The sequence below is a fragment of the Staurois parvus genome, unplaced genomic scaffold, assembly GCF_062004578.1.
Source record: "Staurois parvus isolate SC_StPar_1 unplaced genomic scaffold, SC_StPar_1.0 ptg000983l, whole genome shotgun sequence".
Lineage (NCBI taxonomy): Eukaryota > Metazoa > Chordata > Amphibia > Anura > Ranidae > Staurois > Staurois parvus.
This window is the reverse complement of record NW_028318779.1, coordinates 1,631,031-1,656,828: the sequence shown is the minus strand read 5'-3', so window position 1 is coordinate 1,656,828 and position 25,798 is coordinate 1,631,031. Positions and strand designations below refer to the sequence as shown.

The window sequence follows — 25,798 nt, the reverse complement described above, 5'->3', positions numbered from 1 at the left end:
ACTTTAGCAGTGACCATATTATTAACCCTCTGTATTGTAACATCCAAGAAATTGCTAGTATCTGTACTCATTTGATAGTCCAATTTAATGTATTTCTTATTATCATTTAACTTGGTCATAAAGGTACATAGAGATGTCTCTGATCCTTCCCAAATTAGAATGAGATCATCTATATATCTTTTGTAAATCAGCAACTCTTGTGGGTGATGGAGAAAAACTGATCTATCCTCCCTTTCCGCCATAAAAATATTGGCCAGAGTGGGAACATATTTTGCTCCCATAGCTACTCCACTCTGTTGTTGGTAAAAAGTATTATTATACCAGAAGTAGCTGTGCGATAAGCAGAAGTCTAAGGCTTCACCCAGAAACACTTTGTTCCTATGAGAGAGGTCTGCTCTTTGACTTAAGGCCCAATTCAGGGCTAACAAGGTGTCATCATGACTGATGATCGTATATAATTAACATCTGCAGTTACAAACCAAATATCTTTCCTCTCCTTTAATTGCAGAACTTCAAGATGTTGTAATAGATCTTTCGTATCTCTCAAATACGCCTTAGTATCCAAAGCACTTTTCTGCAAAAATGTATCCAAATATTCCCTCAATCTAGCCATCACTGAACCAGTTTCATTCACTATAGGACGACCTGGAGGCTGTGTTGCATTTTTATGTACTATTGGCAATGTATATATAACTGGAATTCTCAAACTACTGGGCACCAAATATTTTTTCTCCTTATTTGAAATCATTTTATTTCGATATCCTTCTTCTATAAGTGATTTTAGCTGTTCCTTATAACTACAAGTGGGATCCTTTTTTAATACTTTATAAGTTGTGACATCTGTTAGCATCTCCTGTAATTGGAGTGTGTAATATTCCTTATCCATAACAACACCACCTCCCTTATCTGCTGGTCTTATTATGATGTCATTTCTTTTCAGGAATGTGAGCAATAAACAGAGCTTGTAAGCAGTAACTGCAATGTGAATATTACTATAACTAGTCTATAGTGCATTCGAATGGCTAGGGTATGGTGCAATGTCCCCTGAGAAGTACCTCTTAGTATAAGCAATAGGTGTCTGTAGCAGCTGTAAAGGGACAGTCTTTAGTTCTAACTCAGCCGGCTAGTGTTGGGTCCGGTTGTATCTTTGGCGCACATGAAAATAATCCCAGTTAAGCCTGAAGGCAGCGGTAAAGCTACTAGTTGGCCATAAGGTCAGTTCCTAGAGGATTCAGCCTCTCTAGCAGCAGATAGTAAATCCCCACAGCATCAGCTCATCAGCCCCAGTGTTATTAAAGTTCAGCATCCAGTCACACACAGTGATTACTCCACTCTCCGCTTTCCACCCAAGTGACTCTGGCTGTCTGCATCCCAAACTCAGCACTCCGGATCTAGCTCAGGCTGTCAATATAAGCAGTCTTCGTGCACACTGGATAGCGATGTGCACTCTCTGTTCTACCTCCCAACAAGACTACACTGTGTCCTGTACGGGTTTTCCCCTCCTCCTGGCACTCTCCCCTTGGAAAATAGTTCACATGTTCTTGATTACAGTAGAGTCTCTCTCCCATGTACTACGGTTCCCACTGCGCAGTGCTGCCTGCCTCAGTCTATTTAAATCTTCCTGCTCAGCAGCTCCCTTCCCCTTGCTGATATAGCTGTTAGCCAGTCCAGCACCTCAGGACAGCAGCTACAGAGAGCTACAGTCAGTGTTTCTCCCACTCTCCATTCTTAGCCAAGCACCTGGCTACATATATAGTATGTGTTTATGTATGTATGTGTGTGTGTGTGTGTGTGTGTGTGTGTGTGTATATATATATATATATATATATATATATATAAATATATATAGTAGCTAATTTATTACTATGCTTTAACATAATTATTCCACTTTTCTTTGTAGGAGGACAGCCACATGTACTACGCATCAAGAGTTTTTGGGAATTCAGAATTGCAAAGCCAGGACTTATGGGTGGATCTACTGCAAGAGAACAGCAAAAAGGCTAGAGTGCATAGCCTCCTCTCCAAAGCACACAGGCAAGCCTCGGTGAGATGACCCACCATACTAACTCTTACCCTGGACACATTATAAAGTTAAAATACTATGGTCTCGTCTAATACATTTCAGAAGTTCAGGTTGCTAACTGTAAATAATATAAAGAAATCTAACCATGGCCATTAACCGTTTCCCATCCGCCCTATAGCAGAAGTAGCATTTGTAGCCTCGGCTGTCAATCACCGTGTCCCAGCCGGTAATACTTGCTGGCGCCCAGTGATTGCCGAGCATCTCCAACAGGGGGAAGAACTGTTTGAACCATATACTCCAATAAGGATACTTCCATTTATTTGTCCTTGTGACCAATATCACTGAAACAAAGTGGGGGTTGGGGGGGAGTCTTACAGTTTAGAGTTTTCTGCAGAGCAGGTTATGGAAAAATTTCCAGTGGGGATAAATGTCTTTGTAACAATTTGATAATATAGGGGTGTGTGTGTGTAAATCCTAGTTAACAATCTCCAGTACCTTAATCATTAAAATTTTAGTGAAAACTTGCCTAAACAAAAAAAAAACATGGGGTATAAACTCCCCAAATTTTTCCTGTACTCTTCAACAAATTGTTTTCTCCAGAGGTTCATTGCGGAAAATTCACATTAGTAGTTGTGGAAGCTTAAAACCAACAAAGCGCTCCATATGGCTTAGAATTCACAATGCAACAATTCCCACTCAACATGTTTCGCCAAATTTTTGGCTTCTTCAGGAGATTTACAAATAATTGATTATAATTGCCACTAGGAGGAAATAAAATATAACAATAAACAAATTTAATTAACGAAAGCACAAAAATAGTACAGAAGTCATCAATACATCATGATCATACATAATCAGTATGCCTGCTAGATATGGGTTTTTATAGGGTTAACCTGCCAGGGCTGTTCTTACCAGGTGTATCTTCATTACAGAGAGCAAACAAGCATCCACTCTCATATCTCCAGGAGAGTTCAAAATGGAGCCAAAAGAGGGAAAGAAAGCTGCAACCTGCCAATACGGACCTCCCTGCTAACAAACACATCAACACTTCAATATAATAAAATGAATAAATAAATACAAAAAAAAAAGAAAAAAACCCATACAAATATATATATTTTAAAAATGAAGAGTCCATAAACTCATAGGCAAACTCACTCGCCTCAAACAAAACAGGATTTTATGTCGCCAGCTATTTATCCCAAGGGACACAGGGAAGGACCACACCAAACACCCTAAAATTCCAATAGGAGTATAATCAACACCACAATAAATCCACATATATAGACACACCAAAAAAAGGAGATATTCATCATTAAAAACTTTAGAGCACCTTAAAATCCCTTTCTTTTGTATATTGTTGGTTACTTGATAACTCTTACCTCATTCAACACATGAAGGTCCATATCCTTTGGATGAAAAGCCAATAGAAGGAAGAAAAGAAGTGAAACATTCTCATTGAGATCCAAAGGGTATGTTTTATTAGGCATAAATTCTTAAAACAATGTTTTCCCTGTAAAAGGATAAGTAGGACACCTTGCAGGACAAAGCTGGCAACTCAGAAACCAATCTTGCTGAAGTGATGGTAACAAGGAGAAACCTCTCACAGTGGTTCAAAGTAAAGCTTAAGAAGTTGATCCAATTCAGAGGCTGGGATCAGTATACCCCTTACTACCTGATCATTACTGGCAACATACAAAGCTTTCATACTTACAGCCATATGGTTGATGTTAAGACATAGGACAAGTAGTTATTGCTTTAAAAGGTGTACTATATGTAATGAATACTATGTTTCTGACTAACTCCTCCTAATGCATAAGCTCCCTTTCGTTTTCTTTTTCTTATAGAGAGTCACTCTTTCATTTGATTTCCCCTTCTATGGACATCTATTGAGGCACATCACAATAGCTACTGGAGGCAGGTTTAACAAATACACTTTCCCTTCTATTTAAAATATTAAGGAACATGTGTCTGAAATAGACAGGCTAATGCAGGATACCACATTTCTGTTTTTCATGCAGGATTTATCTTTATGGGTGACGTCTTACACCGCATGTTGACTGCAACACAGTATGTGGCACCGCTGATGGCAAATTTTAATCCAAGTTACTCAACAGAATCAAAAATTGCTTACAGAGATAATGGTGAGTGGAAATTTTGTGATGTTAATTGAAATATAGAGATAACTGTTATATATAAAATGTATTAAAATGGGCCTATGGTGTCCACGTAAGTTGCTTTAATAACGCAAACAATATAAAGAAATACCAACCTCATTACTTTTAACCTACTGGGTAACAGTAAAATGACACATATAAGCTATGCTGTAAGGGCTCAGAATGCTACCAAGGCAGACACCGCTAATTCAGGTCACTGATCTTCCCCTTTGGCAGAGAGTGCTAAATGACTGGCTTTGCAGCAGTAATGTTAACTGCCAATAGAGGGGAGAGGATTTTGTAGGATTCAAGCAGAGGTGTAAGTGCCTCACATTTCTCTTCACCTTCTTTAAGGGATAAGTTCACCATTCATAACACATTACAGGTTACACCCATATTCAGGGATGTTAGATGTACTCAGGATGTATTTTTGTTGAGTATCTTCTAGGTATGGTTACATAGTCTGAATATTTATTAATTTTGTTATCTTACATGTACAATACAGGGACACAGACTGGATATTTATAGATACTAGTTTAAAGGCTGCTTTCTAAAGGTGATTGGCACAGGCAAAGCCTTTGGACATGCCCCCTTGGACATATCCCTGTTGCCTTCCCCCACTCTGGGAGACCTCATTTTTTTCTGGTGTCTTTAGGTGGTGGACCTCCTCTTCCTTATGAAGATATTTCTATGCTTAACTATTTACTTCAAATTCTTCAATTAACTCTTCAGTCAACCTTTTCACTGCCTTCTATTACAATAATATCAACAGTGTATTCGGATCAGTCCAATCTTGGTAAAACCTTTGACACAGCACCCAGACCCCACTGGGGACACAGCCTATTATGTTTTTTCATCACACCCCAGGTTGCACTATTACCACCAACTTCCACCCAAGGCTCTTATAAGGGGGGGGGGGGGGGCAGGAGTCAGACAGCCTTGAAGGATGCAAGTCTGCTCCGGGACAAAAAACTGAAGAATTTAATTAATCCAATAAGGATTAAATTAATTGATCTGATAAAATGTAGATATAATGTCTTTGTGTTTTTATTGCCCTCCCCCCCATTCCCCTTCAAGCTGAAAAGGCAGCAAGACAGGATTATACACTTGCGAGGCTTAGGTGCTTTGCTCTGCAGTAAACACATTCCCCCTGTCACATTTGGAGAGTGGGGCTGTGCACCAACCGACCTGCAACCGCGTGCAATGCACATGGCTGTAGTGTGGTAATGCTGCAGTTACAGGGTTAAAACAGGTGCTAGGGAGGAGGCATATCACCTTTTTCACCTCCTTTTGAAATGGCTCTGAACACTTTTCAGAGGGGTGGCAAGCACTACCACTAGTATCAACCTAGCCTTAAAGTATATGTGACCCCAAATATTTCATCTTTCTAGTGTTTGTTCTCATATGTGTATGTTATGAATCTTAGATCAGGGCTCAAAATTTCAAGTCCTGAGTTACTAGAGTTGCTCACCACCAGTTGCCCCACCCAACCCCTACCCTGCCCCACCACTAACCATACCCTCCAAAATGATCTCATGAAATGACATTGTTAAATGTCCCCCACATTACATCAGGGTCCTTAGAGTCCCCCCACATCACGGTTCTTAGAGTCCCTCCACATTACATCAGGATCCTTAGTATCAGGTTCTTTGTTGCCCCATGCAACCCCTACCATGCCCAGCCCCTAATTCTGCCCCTAAACATTCCCTCAAAACTTATTTCATGAAATGACATTGGGTCCCCAATATCCCCCTAAACACTCCATCATTTTTAGACCATGCACCGCATACAACCATAACCCCTCATAATTTCTCACTCACCAAACCATAACTCTACCAAGCATATCCTATCTTCTATCCAACCTAGTAGTAACTCAACTGCTCCATACTCTACCACCCATAATAAACACATAATCCTGTCCAAACCACCCATATGCTTACACACACACATACAAACACATCTACGCACGCACACACACACATACAGACACATCTACACACATACACACACACACAGAATAAACAATATCTAGTGCTCTCAATTTGTAAGTATTAATTATTTCCAAAGCAAAATAACACATATACCCACAAAGCAAGTAGAAGTAGAAGCATTTAAAAATGTCCATGTGACCTGGCAGTGGCGGAACTACCAGGGTTGCAAAGGGGAACCCTGTGCATTCAGTGAATAAATCCATGTGATTAGAAATGTTTTTAAATCACAAAATATGTATAGCGTATACATATGAAAAAAAATGCAGTGCACCGCTCTGGTTTGGCTTGAAGAAAAGGTGTTGTGAACATGTGAAAAGGTCCCAATGCAGGACTGTAATAAAGGGCCCCGCGACAGGAGTAAAGGACTGGTGCCCTCAAGGTTCTAGTTACCCCTCTGCGACCTGGCCTCTACCAAACTAAACCTCCCAGAATATCATGACTTTACTCCCCTATGGCACGATAAGTGCTTACCTGAACTTCTTTCTGTTTCCAATGCTGATCTCTGGGTATCTAAGAGTATATACTGTATTTACTGCACCATGTCCTATCTGCTAGAGGCCTTAAAACCTTTAATCAACTGAAAGAGGAATTATCCTTACCTAATGACATGTTTTTCCCATACCTGCAGATATGACATGCCTTGCAGATCCCAATTTCCCACCTCCTAAACCCCACCTGTGTCCAACCCCTTTATGGATGTGTTTAGGGAGGGAACTACAAAAATTATTATCTACATTTGATATTATATTATTTTCTCCCTTCTGCTGCTGCCTTAGCTTACAGGATTAAGCAGCATTGGGAAGCTAATGTGGGGGACATGGATGATGAAGACTGGATTGAGGTCCTTGATAGATGCAAGATGGTATTGCCTAAACACAATCTTACACAACTTTACATCCTTCATCAAGCCTCAACCCTAGTTTGCCTTGCCAGATACTGGCAGGATCGAAACCCCCATTCCCTTGTGTACACTACATCATTTACTATTGGCCTGCCCTATTATCCAGGAATTCTGGACACAGGTGGTGAAATTTATGTATGACACAATGGAGCTGATTTTACTAAAACTGGAGAGTGCAAAATTAACCTCAGCTTGTTTAATTAAGCATTGACAATAAAACCTGGAAGCTGTCTGGTTTCTATGCAGAGCTGCACCATATTGTGCACTCACAGGTTTTAGTAAGTCAACCCCAATGGGTTCTCTGCTAACTCTACACCCTAAACTGTACCTCTTATGATTTTACCTTAACCCTGACATGGACAAGTTCACTAAAACCTTTCTACATGATACCCTATTCACTGCTTAAAAAGTAATTGCAAGAAGTTGGATGAGGGCTGCAGCCCCCACAGTTGCTTCCTGGATTCAAGAAATTAATAATACTTAATCTTATTAGAAATGTATGTATGTTCATAGAGGCTGCCCATCCAATTATAACAAAATCTGGGATTGTTGCTTGCAGACCTTGGCTACATGTGGGTGACTCTGAGTTACACGCCTTTTAGAGAGCTGTGGACCACCTTTTATATTACCTTCGTCCCACGTTATATATGTTAAGTTTACTCAAGGAATGGATTTTTTTTAACTATTGGGCCATTCGTTTCTCATTGATGTACCTGTACTGATGAGAGACCCTATCACCTACTAGGTCTTCTCTTAATTATTGTCATATGTGTTTCAACCGGTTGATTAATGTTGTCAGGAACAAACCTAGATACCAGCCGCTATAATATGATAACATGTTGTCCATTGTATGGTTACACATTGTATTATTGAGTTTTTTCATATTTTTGTATGCAGTATGTACTGTGTGATCTCCCATGTTATTATACTACAAGAAAGAACACATTTTTCAATTAAAAAAATATGTCTAAGCAGCGTTAAAGGTTTAACTCCAAATAGCGGCTAAAAGTTTGTATGCTGGTATATACTTCTCCCTGGAATATGAGCAGCGGATCATATAGTATATAGTGCCAACAGTTTGCTCAGTTCTTTACAGTAAATAAATAATTACATAAAGGGAGACAATACAGCAACGATACGGTTCAATACAAGAGGGTAAGGAGGGCCCTGCTCCTGGGAGCTTACAATCTAAAAGGGAGGGGCTGGTGTTACAAAAGGTAATAACTGTGGGGGGTGAGCTGATGGGAGAAATAGAAGATTCGGTTATTAGCTGAAGGCAGGATAGGCTTCCCTGAAGAAAAGAGAGGTTTTCTGGGATCCCCTAAAAGTGGGCAAAGTAGGTGATAGTCGGACAGGTTGGGGTAGAGAGTTTCAGAGAATGGAGGAGGCTCTCTAGAAGATCTGGAGACGAACATGAGAGGAGGAAACAAGGGAAATAAAGAGCAGAAGGTCTTGGGAGGAGCGGAGAGGATGGTTCGGTTGACATTTAGAGACAAGATTGGTGATGTAATTTGGGGCAGAGTTGCAAATGGCTTTATATGTTATTGTTAATGTTTTGAATTTTATTAGATGGAAAGCAAGTGGAGGGATTGGCAAAGAGGGATGGCAGACATGGAACGGTTACTAAGGTGGATGAGTCTGGCAGCAGCATTCATGATAGACTGAAGAGAGGATAGCCTGCGATTAGGTAGGTCAGTGAGGAGGGAGTTAAGGCGTTAATAGCCAAGGCGAGAGATAAAAAGGGAGTGAATAAGTTGCTTAGTGGTTTCAGAGGTTAAGAATGGGTGTATCTTGGTGATTTTACAGAGGTGAAGTCTACAAGATTTGGACAGTGATTGGATTTGGGGCTGAAAGGACAGATGGGAGTCCAGGATTACACCTAGTACCCTGGCATGAGGGGAGGAACTGATTGTTTTATTATCGATCTTGATGGAGTGCCTGCATGTTCACCTCGGACAGCAGGCATGTCCACACTCATAAACTATATGGCCTAGATTATGTTAATCTGGCCATACACTAATAGATTTTCAAATTAACATACAAAAAACTGTACGAAAATTCTCAATACATCCAAGAGCTTGACAACTGTTCGAAAGTACTTTAACATTTTTTGTTTGCATTTAACATTTTATTTTGAGAGAAATTAACTTCACCAAATGAAAACCACATATACTGTTTGTTCAAGAGAAATATATCAAATGTATCATCTTACTTCATCAAATTATCTTGTCAGTGAGATCAAAAACAAATGCCATTCTGATCCTACTAATGATTACAAAATCAAAAACAAATGCCATTCTGACCCTACTAATGATTACAAAATCAAACAAACATTCTTAAAGTGCAACTAAAGACTCTGCATTCACTATAACTGGTCTTTCACAGTTCACAGAACATGGATAAATATAAACTGCTAAATACCTTTTCACATCAGCAGTTAGAGCAGTCTTGTTCTATTAGTGTCCAGCCGAGCACTGCTTAAAGCTTGTAGGAGTTTTAATTTTGCTCTAGGAGGATGCAGAACCCCTGACATCTGTCTGGACAATGCTGATTGGCCCTGTGCTGATCACATGCACTCTCCCAAGAAGAAAAAAAAAAACCTCTCTAGCAATACACACCAAATTGAGCATGTGCAGAGTGACTCCACACAATATGTCTTATCAGAAGAAGAGAGGGGGATACTGGAAGAAGGGGAGGATCAGAGAAGTCAGGATCAAACAGTGTTTTACAAAATGCAGAAGATTAACCCCTTAGGTTACACAGTGAGTATATCAAGCATGCTTTACTGCATATGCAGACTGATTTTACTGTTGTGGGTCTAGTAACACTTTAATATGGAAAACTTCCAATATAATTCCCCCCCGCTATGCCTAACCCCCCGCACACTATCACCTCCCCAACACTCCGCTCCTTCAGCCCAACTACCCCTAAAGAGGTCTCTAAGGTCTTCACTGAATCCCGCCTCACCACCTGCCCCCTGGCCCTTATCCCCTCACAGCTCCTCCAGTCAACCCCCCTCCATCCTTCGCTCCCTCACCCACATCTTCAATCTCTCCCTCTCCACTGGCACCTTCCCCTCCCCTCTAAAACACGCGCACATCACCCCCATACTCAAAACCCCCCCCTTGACCCCACTGACCTTAACAACCTTAGACCCATCTCCCTGCTGCCATTCACTTCCAATCTCCTTGAGCGCCTGGCCTACAATCCCACCTCACTGATAACAACCTCCTTGACCCTCTACAGTCTGGCTTCTGTCCCCTGCACTCCACCGAAACCGTCCTACTTAAAATCACCAACGAGCTACTAACCGCCAAAGCTAATGGCCACTATTCTGTCCTCCTGCTCCTTGACCTCTCCGCGGCCTTTGACACTGTCAACCACCCTCTCCTCCTTACTAAACTGCACTCCCTTGGCATCAGGGACGCTGCTCTCTCCTGGTTCTCCGTCTACCTTTCCCAACGCTCCTTCAGCGTCACTTATAACACTGCCACCTCCCCCTCCCTCCCCCTCTCTGTCGGAGTCCCCCAAGGCTCTGTCCTCGGACCCCTCCTCTTCTCCATCTACACCTCCTCCCTTGGCAAACTAACTCCCACGGCTTCAATTACCACCTCTATGCCGACGACACACAAATTTACCTCTCCACCCCCCATCTCACTCTCCGCCCGCATCGCCCACCTCCTGAACGACATATCAGACTGGATGTTGCTCCATTTCCTAAAACTTAACCTGTCCAAAACAGAGCTCCTGGTCTTCCCCCCACCCCGCGCCCCCCCATCCTCTCCATCACTACTAACAACGCCACCATCACTCCCACCCCACATGCCAAAGTCCTGGGTGTCACCCTGGACTGACACCTCTCCTTCCTACCCCACGTCCAATTGCTATCAAGATCATGCAGGTTCCACCTCCGCAACATCTCCAAGATACGTACATTCCTCACCCCAGACACTACTAAACAACTCGTACACTCCCTCATCATCTCACGCCTGGACTATTGCAACTCCCTTCTCACTGGCCTACCCAAATGAACGCTATCCCCACTCCAGTCGATCCTGAACTCAGCGGCGAGACTCATCCACCTCACCAACTGCTCCACATCCACCACCCCCCTCTGCCAATCCCTTCACTGGCTCGCGATTGCCCAGCGCATCAAATTCAAACTGCTAACCCTGACCTACAAAGCCATTCACAACGCCGCCCCAAACTACATAACCGACCTGATACCCAAATACTACCCTACCCGTGCCCTTCGCTCCTCACAGGACCTCCTACTCTCTTGCTCCCTGGTCTCCTCCTCCCACGCCCGATTGCAGGATTTCTCTAGGACTTCCCCCATCCTCTGGAATTCCCTACCTCAATCCATCAGACTGTCACCTACCCTCATCACCTTCAAGTGCACCCTGAAGACCCACCTCTTCAGGGAAGCCTACCCCACCCTCACCTAACAGCTGAACTCCGCCACTCCTCCCACCACTTCATTCCCCACAGCCATTTCCTCCTGTACCACTTTCCCCTCCCTCCTAGATTGTAAGCTCGAAAGAGCATTGCCCTCGAACCCCTCGTGTATTGTATTGTTTCTGTCTTGTCTGAAGTTCTGTCCCCCTTGCTATTGTACAGTGCTGAGCAAACCCTTTGGCGCTATATAAATACTGTATAATATTAATAATATAATATTAATTCTGCTAGTGTATGTCCAGCTTTTGCCTCTCTGTACAGTAATGTGATTTTGCCCATTACTTGCCTGCTGGAGAATGAACAGATTGAACAAGGAAAGGGCTTGCACACACAACCTAGATATGTCATCTTCCAACAGGCTATGTTTCCTTATACCTTGGGTGTCAATAATCATGCCAATAACGTAAGAGACTGAAACGCATGATAGAATATTGGGCACAGACACAAATGAGAAGGAGCTAGAGAGAAAAACTATTCTTTAGTACTGCACCATTTAACCCAGCCCAAAGAGAAAAAGAAAATTTCTACCAAGGATGCAGCTTAATCCTCCATTGAAGATATGAAGGCAGTTTTGAGTGGATGAAAGATATAAATATGTAGTCCATGGTTTGACCAGTAAGCATCAGCTAGGGGATCCCTAAGACCGGCCATGAACACTTGGACCCCCTTTCGCAATGTGACAGAACACCATCAGATACACTTTTAGGGTATCCTGCAAATGACAAATCTGAACAAGCACATTGTCACGGAAAGTAGTGGACCTTCTGTGTCATCAGGCAAATGCAAACCCTAAAGATGGATGAGGTACAGGATGTAAGGAACCACTAGGTGTTCACTAGAACAGTGGTGGGCAACCTTTTTTTTTCAACTGAGCCAAATCTCGCCAAAACCACGATTGAAATTTATTTTGAGAGCCACATTTTTAAAACTGAAAATACATCCCCCATATAGTAATTCATCCCCCATATCGTAATTCATCCCCCATAGTAATTCATCCCCCATATAGTAATTCATCCCCCATAGTAATTCATCCCCCATAGTAATTCATCCCCCATATAGTAATTCATCCCCCATATAGTAATTCATCCCCCATAGTAATTTATCCCCCATATAGTAATTCATCCCCCATATAGTAATTCATCCCCCATAGTAATTCATCCCCCATATAGTAATTCATCCCCCATATAGTAATTCATCCCCCATATAGTAATTCATCCCCCATAGTAATTCATCCCCCATAGTAATTCATCCCCCATAGTAATTCATCCCCCATATAGTAATTCATCCCCCCTATAGTAATTCATCCCCCCTATAGTAATTCATTCCCCATATAGTAATTCATCCCCCATAGTAATTCATCCCTCATATAGTAATTCACTTACCTTTGCTCCGCGCGTTCCTCTCGCCGTGTTCCCGCGCCGTTCCGGTCTTCAGGGCAGACTGTGAGAGGAGAGGAGTTTGTCACGCTGCCCCGCCTACATCCTGACAGCCAATGTTTGCCACGCTCCGCTGGATTAAAAGGTCCGCCAGGCTGTATACGGCCCGCGGGCCGTAGTTTGCCCATTGCTGGGCTAGCTGCAGAGTCCTGACTTTTGGGGCGACCGCCCGAGAGGAGGGAGGGGAGCGGGCGCCCGGCACACAGAAGAGCCGCATTAAAATGTGTAAAGAGCCGCATGTGGCTGGCGAGCCGCGGCTTGCCGACCACTGCACTAGAACACCTGAAAGGGATAATAGACTTTACTATAGATGACTCATAGGGTGGGGCTCTCAGTTACACTCAAACTGGCAACAACTGACAGCAGCCAGAAACAAAACATGATACAAAATCTGCAGGCATGTTCTTAGTCCAGGTGTGTCAAACTGACGGCCCCCAGCTGTTGCAAAACTACAAGTCCCATCATGCCTCAACCTTTGGAAGTCATGCTTGTAACTGTCAATCTTGCAGTGCCTCATGAGACTTGTAGCTGGAGCTGGAGGGCTGCCAGTTTGACACCTGTGTCTTAGTCAAATAGGCAAATGGTCAAGGCAGGCGGATATTCAAAGATGTCTTTGCTCAGATGATTCCCAAGTGCACTGAGCAGTGTTCAATAGCTTTCCCAGATATGATTTTAGAGGAATAGTTTAGCAGCACTTCTCATTAAAAAACAGCAGTGTGAGAATGTTTAAACACCTGGGCTGGAAAAGACCTAGTGCAGGTTTCTAGGAGACTCAATTGCAACATGAACAGCTGCAAAAAAAAACCTCCTCTCTTATACTGAGAATACTCAGTATACTGAGAGTTGCTATATAGAGTTTCCACATTCAGGCTAGGTTCACAATAATGCGGTGCGGTACATCGCATGTGATTCGCACAGGAACTGCACCGCATTCCTACGCAAATCACATGCGATGTGTGCGGTGCGATCGGAGCCATACATTTTGTATAGCGCAAACTGCACCGCACCCGCACCAAAAAGGTGCAGGACCCTTTTTTGGGTCCCCACTAGAATCGGATTGCATGGGTATTCACACCTATTCGATCCGATTCTGCAAATCGCACCGTGTTTTGCGGACCAATTTCGGGGTGTTGTTAACTTAACATACACCCCCGCATCGGTTCGCATGAACTGGGTGCGATTCTGAAAAGCTGCAGAATTCGCACAGAAAACATTGCAAATTCTGAACCACATCAGTGTAAACCCAGCCTCAAGCTGGCTAGGTACACATCCTCTGAAATCATCAAATCTGACAGCTTATTGACAAAGTTCCTAGTGTCCTCAATATATGAAGGCTATGCATGTATAGGGTCTTAAAATGTTATCTGTATAATTGATTACCTGCTCTGTGATATTTTGATTATCTGCCACTATGGGCCATCCTGGGGGTCTCTCTAGCTGTCTATGTACTTCTGGGAGAGAGTAAAAGGAGTAAAAGGTCGATATAGTGGGGTTATAATTGATATAATTACATTTATCCTTGGATAGTCTTTTACTATCCAACCATGCCTTCAAAATGTGTTGTAGTTCTTTCAAATATTTTTGTGTTGGATCCCTAGTCGGTACTTCATAATTTCTTTGATTACTTAACATGTCCAAACACATTTTTAAAGTGGTTGTAAAGGCTGAAGGGATTTTTTTTATCTTCATGCATTTTATGCATGGTGGTAAAAAAACCTTCTGTGTGCTGCTACTGTCTCTCTCTTCTCATTGACTGACACACAGCATTGGGAGCTATTGGCTCCAACTGCTGTCAATCACAGCCAGTGAGCCAATGAGGAGAGAGTGGGGGTGGGGGCGAGCCTCGGCTGTGTGTGTCTTATGGTTGCATAGAGCGGGGCTTGGGAGCTTGTGCCCCAGAGCAAATGGCTTGCTATTGGGGGCACTGGTAAAGGGGGAGGATCCAGGAGCGCTGGCAGGGAACCCAAAAAGAAGAGGATTGGGGCTGCTCTGTGCAAAACCATTGCACAGAGCAGGCAAGTATGATGTGTTTGTTATTAACAAAAAAAACCTTTAGAATTACTTTAAATACAACAAGGAATTATCCCGTTGGACTTTCTTGCAGCCAAAACACAAATTAAGTGTTATAAAAACAATTTCATTTTATTGTACACAACTGTCAATATAAAATCATTTAAACAAAAAGTAATGCAGCAATACTCTGGTCTTAAAATAGCATGTTTCTAGTACCCTTGAAATTCAGGCACATTACAATGACTGTGCATATAGAACATTGCAATAAACTTTCTTTTCAGCCATAAATCACCCAAAACATTTCAATTAATTTTCACACTCTTTATCAGGGGGTAACAGGGGTATCTATATCAAGAAAAACGAACAAGCAATAATGACAAATACAATAATATTGCTGCACAAAATCTATGCATGTTACAAAATAACCCATAGAAGGAAATACTGTTCAGTCTAACCCTAGGGATCCAAACCAACCCACCACCACTACTGTACCATTGCCCACAAGGGGGCACCACAATATATCCAATTTGCCCAAGAGGGTATAGAAAGGGAGCTAATGAGCCCAAAAGAAAAAGTTCAAAGAACTAAACAAAATGGTAGAAATCTTGGGTATTAGGACCCCGGGGAGATAACCAACAGAGACTTCAAGAACTGCAAGAACAATATAAATATAAAATGGTATAGAATTGATAAGACTAATTTCCCCCTCCTTCACTCACTCATGAAGTGCACTTGTAAAAATTTCTGTACTCTCTCAGCTTCTCATGAAGAAATGCCTCCCTGGTTCTATAAATTATAAAAATTGGTGCAGCGCTAAACAAATGCCATTAGATAAATGGACATAACCCTAAAACTAATACATAAATATATATATATATATATGACACAAATACATGCATGCAAGGATGACCCCCTGTCAATCCCCTGTGGGGAGAAACGTGACCATATATCTATGATGGTTAATATATAATCATGCAAAGGGACAACACACTGCAGCAAGTGATAAAGTGAATAAATGCAGTCCACTTCAAACAAAAACGGTGATTCTTCAGAACGTGAGAGTGCCAATAGTGCCACAATCCTACAATGGTCTGAGTGCCTCCTCACCTCCCCGCATCGACCACAAGGGCCAATACGCCTTGATAATATATAGGGTATAACCCTCAGATGTCAGCCGGTCACAGATCCACAGCAGATTCCACCTCAAGTACTGTATTCCAAAACCACCTCCAGCCGCTGTTAATGGTGGTAATATACCACCAGGCGATGCTCAGAAACACAAAACAAAAACTCCCATAGCGTGATACTGTAATTTTAATTATAAAGCATAGATACAGAGTTCCTACTCACATTTCCACATAAGATTAAAAACATATGACAAGTCCTCATGTAGTCCTGGTAGTCCTGGTACTGCGGGTGTACCTGGAGTCCCAATATGGCGCGTACGTCGGAAGTGACGTCACCGCGTACCGGAAGTGTCGTCAGGGCGTGCCAACGCGTTGCGTCACGGGTACACGTGACTTCATCAGGGGGCACCAAATCATCTCAAACACAGCAAACGAACAACCATGTAATGCAGTCAAATATTCCATCTGTCTTACATCAGCAATAATTTTGTACAAAGTCTGCAATGAAGGGGGAGTAGAAGATAACCAACACATAGGAATGCTTCTCCTGGCTGCTGTCAGAACATGTACAGCAAGTTTTCTGGATGGTTTAGGTAGACCCGGGAATGGTAAACCCAGCAAAAAATGTAATGGGTCAAGTGGGAGAGAGATATGTAACAACGATTGCAACAAGGAGCGGACCTCTTCCCAAAAAGGAATAATGGAGCTGCATGTCCAAAAAATATGATAGAGAGAACCCAGGTCTCTACTACAGCGCCAGCAGACAGGAGAAGCACTCGGATTATAAGCATGGAGAACTTCAGGTGTTTTGTACCATAACATCATGATCTTGTATATATTTTCCTTAAAAACCACACAGACAGAAGATCTAGATGCATTTTCCCAAATTTTCTTCCACGTTAATAAATCAATATCACATTGTACAAATTGAGACCACCTACGCATGTAGAGGTGAGTGTCATTGGCTAAAGGGGGGGCATCCATAAGAAGCTTATGAGTATTAGAGATAATACCCCTTTGATGGGGACCCTGCATACATAAACGTTCGAAGGGAGTAGGCTTCCCCAGAATCAATAAGGGTGATAAGGTAGAAAAAAAATGGCGTATTTGAAGGTAAATATAAAAATGTTGGGGAGGTAAAAGAGCTTTTTTCTGAAGATCCGCGAATGAGTATAACTTACGAGTCACCGGGTGAATCAAGTGATGCAGTTGAAAAAGGTCAGCTGCTACCCAGAGGGACATCCGGGATATGGCCATATTGTCTGGAAGGTTAGGATTATAGAGAATATTTGTCAGTGGGGAGCAGTCAGAGGCCAGTGAAAATTTAGCCTTACATTTCTGCCAAACAGTCATAGAAAAGTGCATGGGACCAAGGAATAGGTGGCGGAAGGATGAGACATCCACTGCTGAGGTCGACCAAAGGAGGGAGCATGGATGAGTTGGGGACAGTTGCAAGGATTCGATCTCAGTCCAAGTGTTGGGAGGATGATGGGTAGACCATGACAAGAGAAAACGAAGGTGAGTTGCATAATAGTATGTTATTATATCCGGCGCCCCCAATCCCCCCCTAGTGCGCGGAGAGAGCAAAACAGAACGTGCAATCCTGTGCCGCTTGTTATGCCAAATGAAATGCAAGAAAGATTTTTGAAGGGAGTGCAGTTTGGACATAGGAACGGGGATGGGGAGGGTTGCAAACAAATATAAAAGTTTTGGTAACACGGTCATTTTTAATACGTTAATGCGTCCGAGAAAAGAGATGGGCAGGGCATCCCAGTGTTTCAGAGAGCGAGAAATTGCTATAAATAGTGGAGGGAAATTGGCTTCATATATGGATTGGTAAGAGGAAGTAAGATTAGTACCTAAATATTTTAAAGAATGGGTGCACCACCGGTAGGGAAAGGCTTCCTGAAGTGAAGATAAAACGGCAGGTGGGACATGTATTGGGAGTGCCTCAGTTTTGGACGTGTTGACTTTGTAGCCTGATATAGCCCCAAATTGTTTCAGGGTCTTATGCAAAATTGGTAAGGAGGTATGGGGACACGTAAGTGTAAGGAGGATGTCATCAGCAAACAACGATAATTTGTACTCATGGGAATGGGATTGTATCCCGCGAATATCTGGATTCGACCTGATGGCGATAGCTAGTGGTTCCAGACAAAGAATGAACAGCAAAGGAGAGAGTGGGCAACCCTGACGTGTGCCATTTGACATCCGAAAGGGGAGTGAAAGAAAAGAAGCTAATCTGACCTGCGAAAAGGGGGACGAATAAAGGGCCTTCAAGGCTGCTACAAATGGGCCCCTAAAACCAAATTTCTCCAAGACCCTGAACATGTAAGGCCAACTTAAACGGTCGAAAGCTTTTTGAGCATCTAAGCTCAATAACACAGTAGGGGTGGAGGATCGATTAACCAAGTCAATCAGATCAATGGATCTCCTGGTGTTATCTGCAGCATGTCTGGCAGGTACAAAGCCCACTTGGTCCCTATGTATGAGTTTGGAAATAATTCTGGACAATCGATTGGCCAAAATTTTAGTGAAAATCTTGTAGTCGGAATTGAGTAGGGCAATGGGGCGGTAGTTGTCCACAATAGAATGATCTTTATCGGGTTTAGGGATAACCGAGATATATGCCCGGGAGAAATCAGTTTGGGGTGTGATCCCCTTGAAAAGATCTCGATAAAAAGAGAGGAGATGAGGGGCCAGGATACCAATAAAGGATTTATAGTAGGAGTAAGGCAGTCCGTCCGGACCCGGGGCTTTACGAGAGGGGAGATGTTTAATTGTGTCCAATAATTCCTCTAGCGTAATATCAGCATTAAGGGTAGCAATGTCTGAGGATGATAGTCTCGGAAGTGACAGGGGGTCAAAAAAACGATCAAACGATGACTGTGTGAGGGGCGGATGAAGATCTGGGGACAGACAATTATACAGTTTCTCATAAAATGAGCCAAAAAGGGTTGCCATGACCCGGGGGTCATAGGTAGGGTTTCCATTTGGTTGCATTAAAAGATCAGGTAACGCAGAACACGACTGAGCTTTGAGTCGATTGACCAACATACGATGGGGCTTGTTAGAAAATTCGTAAAATTTCTGCTTAATCCACAAGAGGGATTGTGCAGTCTTATTGGAGTCGAGAACTTTAATTCGGTCCCGTAGAGATGTTACCCTCCGGAGTCCAGAAATGGACGGCTTGGCCAACAACCGTCGCTCCGCCAAAACCAGTTGATGTATGAGAGAGGCTCTAGCACTCGCCGAAGACTTTTTTAAACGAGAACCCATAGAAATACAGAGTCCTCGAAAGACTGCCTTGTGGGCCTCCCACAGAGTTGAGGAAGAGCTTACGGAGCCAACATTGTGGGCAAAATAGGTGTCAAGTCCCTGGGACAACTCATCTCTAAGATGATCTGTGGAAAGAAAAGTCTCATTAAGGCGCCAATGACATGGTTTGAGAATGACCGGAGGAAATAAAAGGTTTAAAGTCAGAGAGGCATGGTCAGACCAAGTGATGGGATTGATTTCGGAAGAAACCAGGAGCGGAAGCAGTGGGGCAGAGATAAAAAAGTGATCTAGGCGGGAGAAACTACGGTGAGGGGTGGAGTAGAAAGTGAATTGTTTATGGAGGGGATGTTTAATCCGCCAAGCGTCAAAGAGACGATGTTCCCTTATCAATCTACGAAAAGATTTTGAAGAGGAGCATTGCCGCTTCGAGGGGGTGGACTCAAAAAGGGACTTCCTGTCTTTATGGGGGGAAAAAATCAAATTGAAATCCCCTCCAACAATCACCTGCGAAGTGGAGATGGAATCTAGGTTAGCGAGTGTTTGGGAAAGGAATTGCAATTGACCCGTATTTGGGGCGTATAAATTCAACAAAACAAGGGGAGTGTCACCAAGCATACAGTTCAAAATAATGAAGCGACCCTGGTGGTCAACCCTGGAGGAAACAACCCGAAGGGAGCACTGTGACCCAATCAAAATTGCCACCCCGACCTTCCCGGAGGGATCAAAGGCTGAATAAGCTTGGGAAAAAAATCTCGAGGCAAAACGAAAAGAGCCAGTTGATTTGAAATGGGTCTCTTGTACAAAAATAATGTCTGCTCCTGAGGATCGAAACTCCCTCAAAGCCATCCACCGTTTTTGAATGGAGTTAAGGCCCTTGACATTGTATGACAAAAACCTCAAAGCCATTATAAAATAACAACGATTGAAGCACTTGTAGTAGAATGAAAAATGATTGAAATACCATCGATGTAGAAGAATAAAACACAAAAATCATAAAACAATCAGATAACACAAAAAAAAGAAAAACATAATAAAAAACAGATATCCACAAGGATATAAACTTGGGAACGTCAACTAAGCCCAAGTCGTCTAGGCCAGTGGCTAGACAAAATCGGGGGCAGCACGACATCCGACTCAACAGGGGGGTCACCCAACCCGACCAGAAGAAACAAAAGCAAAAAGAGCACCCAGCAAGGGTTTGGCCAGTCAGGAGAACAAAACCGGTATAGAACCCATGTATAGAGCAGGGGAGAGGGATCAACACCATATTCACCACAGATGATCACCCCAGAGAATCATCAGGCAGGCGGATCTCCTGGTCGAGAGGAACGTGGACGTTGCGGGGTGCGCAAGAGTCTCTTCCGATCTCTGCGGACCGGTGTCCAGATCTTGTTGGGAGTGATGGAGGGACGAGAAGGAGTAGGAGGCAATGAGGACACATCATCCGACAGAGGAGGAAGACCCAGCTGTTTCAGAAAAAAGTCCGCCTCATGAAGATCCCGGAGAACAACTTGGGTATTATCCATAGAGACAACCAGCTTGAAGGGAAACCCCCAACGATACAGGACTCGGTGTTGCTGGAGGTGTGTGGTGATCGGCTTCAGAGCACGCCGTTTGGCAAGAGTAAGCGGAGAAAGGTCGCAGAAGAGCTGGAGTCTGTCACCTTTGAATTCCAAAGAAGATGTTTGTCGAGCCGCTAATAGTAAGGCTTCTTTACTTTGAAAGTAGTGTAAGCGTACTATAACGTCTCGTGGTCTGGTGCCCTCAACAGGTTTAGGGCCCAGAGAGCGATGAGCCCTATCCATTCGCCAATCTGTCTCTGGAACCTTTGGTGCAGTTGCGATGAAGAAGGACAGTAGGTGGCGGTGTAGTTGTGCGTCAGTGATAGATTCGGACATACCGCGAATACGGATATTTTGGCGCCGTTCCCTGTTTTCCAGGTCCTCTTGTTGGAGCTGCATCTGGGACATGGAGTGTTTCAGATATGCGTTATCTTCCTCAAGGACATGAACGTATTGCACCAATTCATCAAATTTGTTTTCCAATTTATCCGTGCGGTCTCCAATTTGGGTTATTTCCCCTCTGAGATCTATAGCCAATTTACCAACTTCAGCGGCAATAGAGGCGGTAATGTTGCGCAAAAAGACCTGCAGCTTATCGTCCAATGCGGAGACTGTGAGTGCAGATGATGTAGCCTGCTGAGGATTTTGGCTGGGGGCTGGAAGATACCCTGGTGTAGGGTGGTCCATGTCCCCTCCTTCTGTGGCTTGTGAGTCAGAATCCTCCATATGAGGAGGAATCAGAGCAGAGGCTGTCAGTTGCTCTGATTTGGAGCAAGGTGCAGTACCTTCTGCGGCCACTGGGGGTCCGGGATCGTTCCTCGGACTCCTGTCACAACTTGAGGCCGGGGATTGCGGCCTAGAGAGAAACCGCCGAAGCGGCGAGGGCCGCGGGTCCTGTGGGTGCGGGGAGGGGGGCTTCCAGCGCCCTATTTTCCCCATGGACACCTCCCCTTAATGCCGTGCCGGGTGCTTTGACTATGTGACTCACCCGAAGCGGCGGGATCGCCGTGGAGCGGAGCGGGTGAGTCACTATTTGGCCGGGGATGAGCGGAGCTCAGCAAGCAGCGTCCACCATCATCCCTGGTCGCGCATGCGCCCCCTTTTCTTTTATTTTTTAATATTTATTTAGCTTTTTTTTTTTTTTACAAACTTTTTTTTCTCTCTCTGTGTCAGGAGTTCGAGAGATACAATGTATCTCTCTTCTCCATTCATAGAGAGAGAGAAAACAAGGGGGCCGGGCTGCACAGTGATTGATCACTGTGATAGCCAATCAGAGGCTATCACAGCGATCACGTGACCCGGAATCGGGAGTCCCGGGTCCCGATCGTTAGAACGGGACCCGGGGCTCTCAGTGACACCGCGGTCTTGGTGCTGGGAGCGCGCCGAGCGGGCAGAACAGGCAACCTTCCCCACTTCGCAGGGCCCCTGCTGACCAGATCATCAATTTAGCTAGGCAGTACATTTACTTGTACATTTACAAACCTGCAAGGAGAGGGCAGCTGTTTGCAGTATGGTTCAGCGGGCAGGCAGCCACCTCTGCCGAGGGCTTACTGGATGCTGACGTTTGTGGAGAAAATTAAGTCACGAGCGCTGTAGTGAGTGTACGGGGAACAGGAGACTGTTATACCATTTGCTGTTTTATGCTGTTATACTGGTGTCGGTGAAGACACCCTTTTTGTGAGTGTAAATCTTTATTAAATTGTTGGATACTTTTATAAAAAAACTGGCTGCACCATGATTTTTCTCTTTCATTCCCAAACATGACCTCGGTGGAGAGATATAAAAAGAGAGAGTGATATAATGCTCCTGGAACCATTATATTGAGTGGTGGATACCTACCTTATGGATGAATGTGTAGCTATTGATCATCACACCTGAGAAGTTGATTCATTTCATCTGCTCCCAGAGCAAAAAGCGTTTTTTGCTGATCTAGAGATTGATCAGCATGGAGCTCTGGTGAGTTACCCAACTTTACTTTTGGTGGTGGATTTTGGCACAATTTCTTTGAGAGCACCTGAATTTGGAAAGGATTTATTTGGACATTTGAAGAAATTCAGAATTGGACATTTTTGTTTTTTTTATATTCACAAACTTAATTATTTAAATTACTTATGTTTTGCACATAATTTTGATATTTTTTGATATTAATTGATAATAGATATATATATCTTTTGCACTAATGTTTCTACACTAAATTAGGAATAGTTTGTGGTTTTAGCGCATTCCTTGATTTAAGTTATAGCACTAAGAAATTTATTTGGTTTCTTTGAGGTGGAATTGCTGCTTTAAAGTATTAAGGGTGTGGCGCTTTTATTACACTTGTGAGATTTACTCTGATCCTGCACTTGAACCGGCTTATCCTTGCCAGTATCCTGCTCCTTTACTTCTGCCTGACTGTCATCTGTCAAGCCGTTCCTGCATCTCTGCAAGTGTGCCATCCACCAGCTGCTCCTGCATTCCTGACGCCTGTCAACATCCATCCGCAGAAGTCCTACCAGGCACTCGTGCACCTCTGTGCTCCGGCACTCCCTTTTACTCCACCAGGGCTCCTGAGCCAGAGCTGCAAGGGAGGCCCTCCTCTGCACTTCAGGTTCTACCACCAGGTACATTACAGTACCAAACAGACCTGTCAGAACCTGAAAGAGGGATCTCCCCGCTTGATGAAATCTGCCAGCATATCTCCGCACTGCCTCAGGTTGTCAAGAGTCTTCAGGAAGGTTATACCAGCCCGAGAGTCACCTCCAAGCCCTGCCTGCACCCGCAACCTTGGCCACTACAGCTTCTTCCAGCTCTACCTCAGCTCCCTCTACATCCCATGTCACTGCACCAGCCTCCTCTACCATCATGTTGCTTCCTCCTGAACCAAGGGTTCCCACACCAGAGAGATTTTTCAGGGATTGGACTAAGTTTTGTGCATTCCACAATGCATGTCAGTTATATTATATGTTGCAGCCCCTCACCTTTTCACTGGAAGATACCAAAGTGGAATTTGTAATTTCTCTATTACAAGGAGAATCCCAAACCTCGGCTCATCTCTTGGAAAAGCAAGATGCCAAGTTGACCACTCTAAAAAGTTTCTTCGATACAATAGCACAACTATATGATGATCCTCAATGTTCGGCTTTGGCAGAGGCGGCTCTTCATGCTCTCCAGCAAGGTTGTAGGGCAATAGAGGTCTATGTGACTGAATTTAGATGCTGGAGCTCTGACACAAGCTGGAATGATGCAGCCCTGCACTACCAATTTCACCTGGGACTCTCGGAACGCCTGAAAGATGAACTAGCCATAGTGGGGGTGCCAAGTTCTTTAGAAAGACTGACTGACCTGTCAATGCAGATCGACCGAAGGCTCCGAAAGTAACGCCTGGAGAGATCCTCTGGCTGATCCCATCCTGTATAGATGCTATCTAGGGTACCATCTTCTGCCAGTCCAGCACCTTCAGCAGCACCTGCGACAACGCCTGTATCAGATGAGCCTGAGCGTATCCTCCTGCACCCGTCACTGTCACCAGAGGAACGCCAGAGGCGGCAACTGAACAACTTGTGCCTTTACTGTGGAGAAGCAGGTCACTATGTGTGGAATTGCCCGGCCAGACTACGTAAGTGCCTATCCATCTTTTCCACCAGTAGACCATCTGCACTGCTTGCTTCAGCTCAAGTAACTCTTTCCATTACTTTCCAGCTCCCAGGAAGAGTCCTTCCGGTATCCGCCATTATTGACTCTGGGACCTGCAGCTGCTTTATAGACCAGTCCTTGCCAGCACAACATCAGTTTCCCTTACAACCTAAGGCTCAAGGACTCTGTTTATCTGGCCGATGGAACCAGTATTAAATCTGGGACTGTAACACAGGAAATAGAATTGCTACCAGTATTCACTTCCTTCCCTGCCCACAAAGAACTGGATGTCATCTCATCACCGTTATACCCTGTCATCTTGGGAATGCCATGGCTTCAGGCACATAATCCCCATATCAACAGGGCCACAGGGGAAGTGGACCTCCAATCTGCACATTGTCAGGAGCATTGCCTGACAAGGGATACAGTTCAGACTTCCACGCTACTCTATATGGACTCTGATAATGATCTTCGCCTGATGATTCCTGAAGTATATCATGAATTTTTGGATGTCTTCAACAAGAAAAGAGTTGACACTCTGCTACCTCACAGATCCTCTGACTGTCCCATCGAACTATTACATGGGGCAGAAATTCCTTTTGGTCGAATTTTTTCCCTGTCTGAACGTGAACTAGAGACCCTAAAAGAATACCTGGATGACAGCCTCAGCAAAGGATTTATCTGGCCATCTACCTCTCCTGCTGGAAAAAGAATTTTCTTTGTGGAGAAAAAAGATCATTCTCTTCGGTCCTGTGTGGATTACAGAGAATTAAATAAGATTACGGTGAAGAATTGATACCCCCTTACACTAATCCCCTAGCTATTCCATAAACTTAGAGCTGCTGCAGTCTTTACCAAATTAGACTTGTGAGGCACTTATAACCTTGTACGAATTAGGGAAAGGGATGAATAGAAAACGGCCTTCTGCACTCAGTTCGGCTATTTTGAATACCTAGTGATGCCTCTCGGATTGTGTAATACACCAGCAACGTTTCAGTACTTTGTCAATTACATTTTTAGAGACTTCCTAGACATTTTGGTCATTGTCTATCTTGACGATATACTGGTCTTTTCTGCTTTTCCAGAACTACACTGTGTTCACATTAAAAAGGTTTTGGGCCGGCTTTCACAACATGGATTACACGCCAAACCAGAGAAATGTGAGTTTGAGCAACACAGTATCCAGTGCCTAGAACTGATCACCTCCACAGAGGGAATTAAAATGGACCCCCAGAAAGTG

General features: G+C 43.7%; 1 protein-coding gene across 2 annotated transcripts in view; it reads left to right on the top strand.

The window, feature by feature from the left end:
* Window positions 1-25,798, top strand: part of PLXDC1 (plexin domain containing 1) — a 424,334-nt gene that overhangs the window by 213,779 nt on the left and 184,757 nt on the right. For both annotated transcript variants that reach the window (XM_089657330.1, XM_089657329.1), the window contains exons 3-5: window positions 1,901-2,044; window positions 3,868-3,937; window positions 4,042-4,164. In XM_089657330.1, the coding sequence (XP_089513456.1) occupies window positions 1,901-2,044; window positions 3,868-3,937; window positions 4,042-4,164 (337 nt within the window). The remainder of the gene's footprint in view (window positions 1-1,900; window positions 2,045-3,867; window positions 3,938-4,041; window positions 4,165-25,798) is intronic.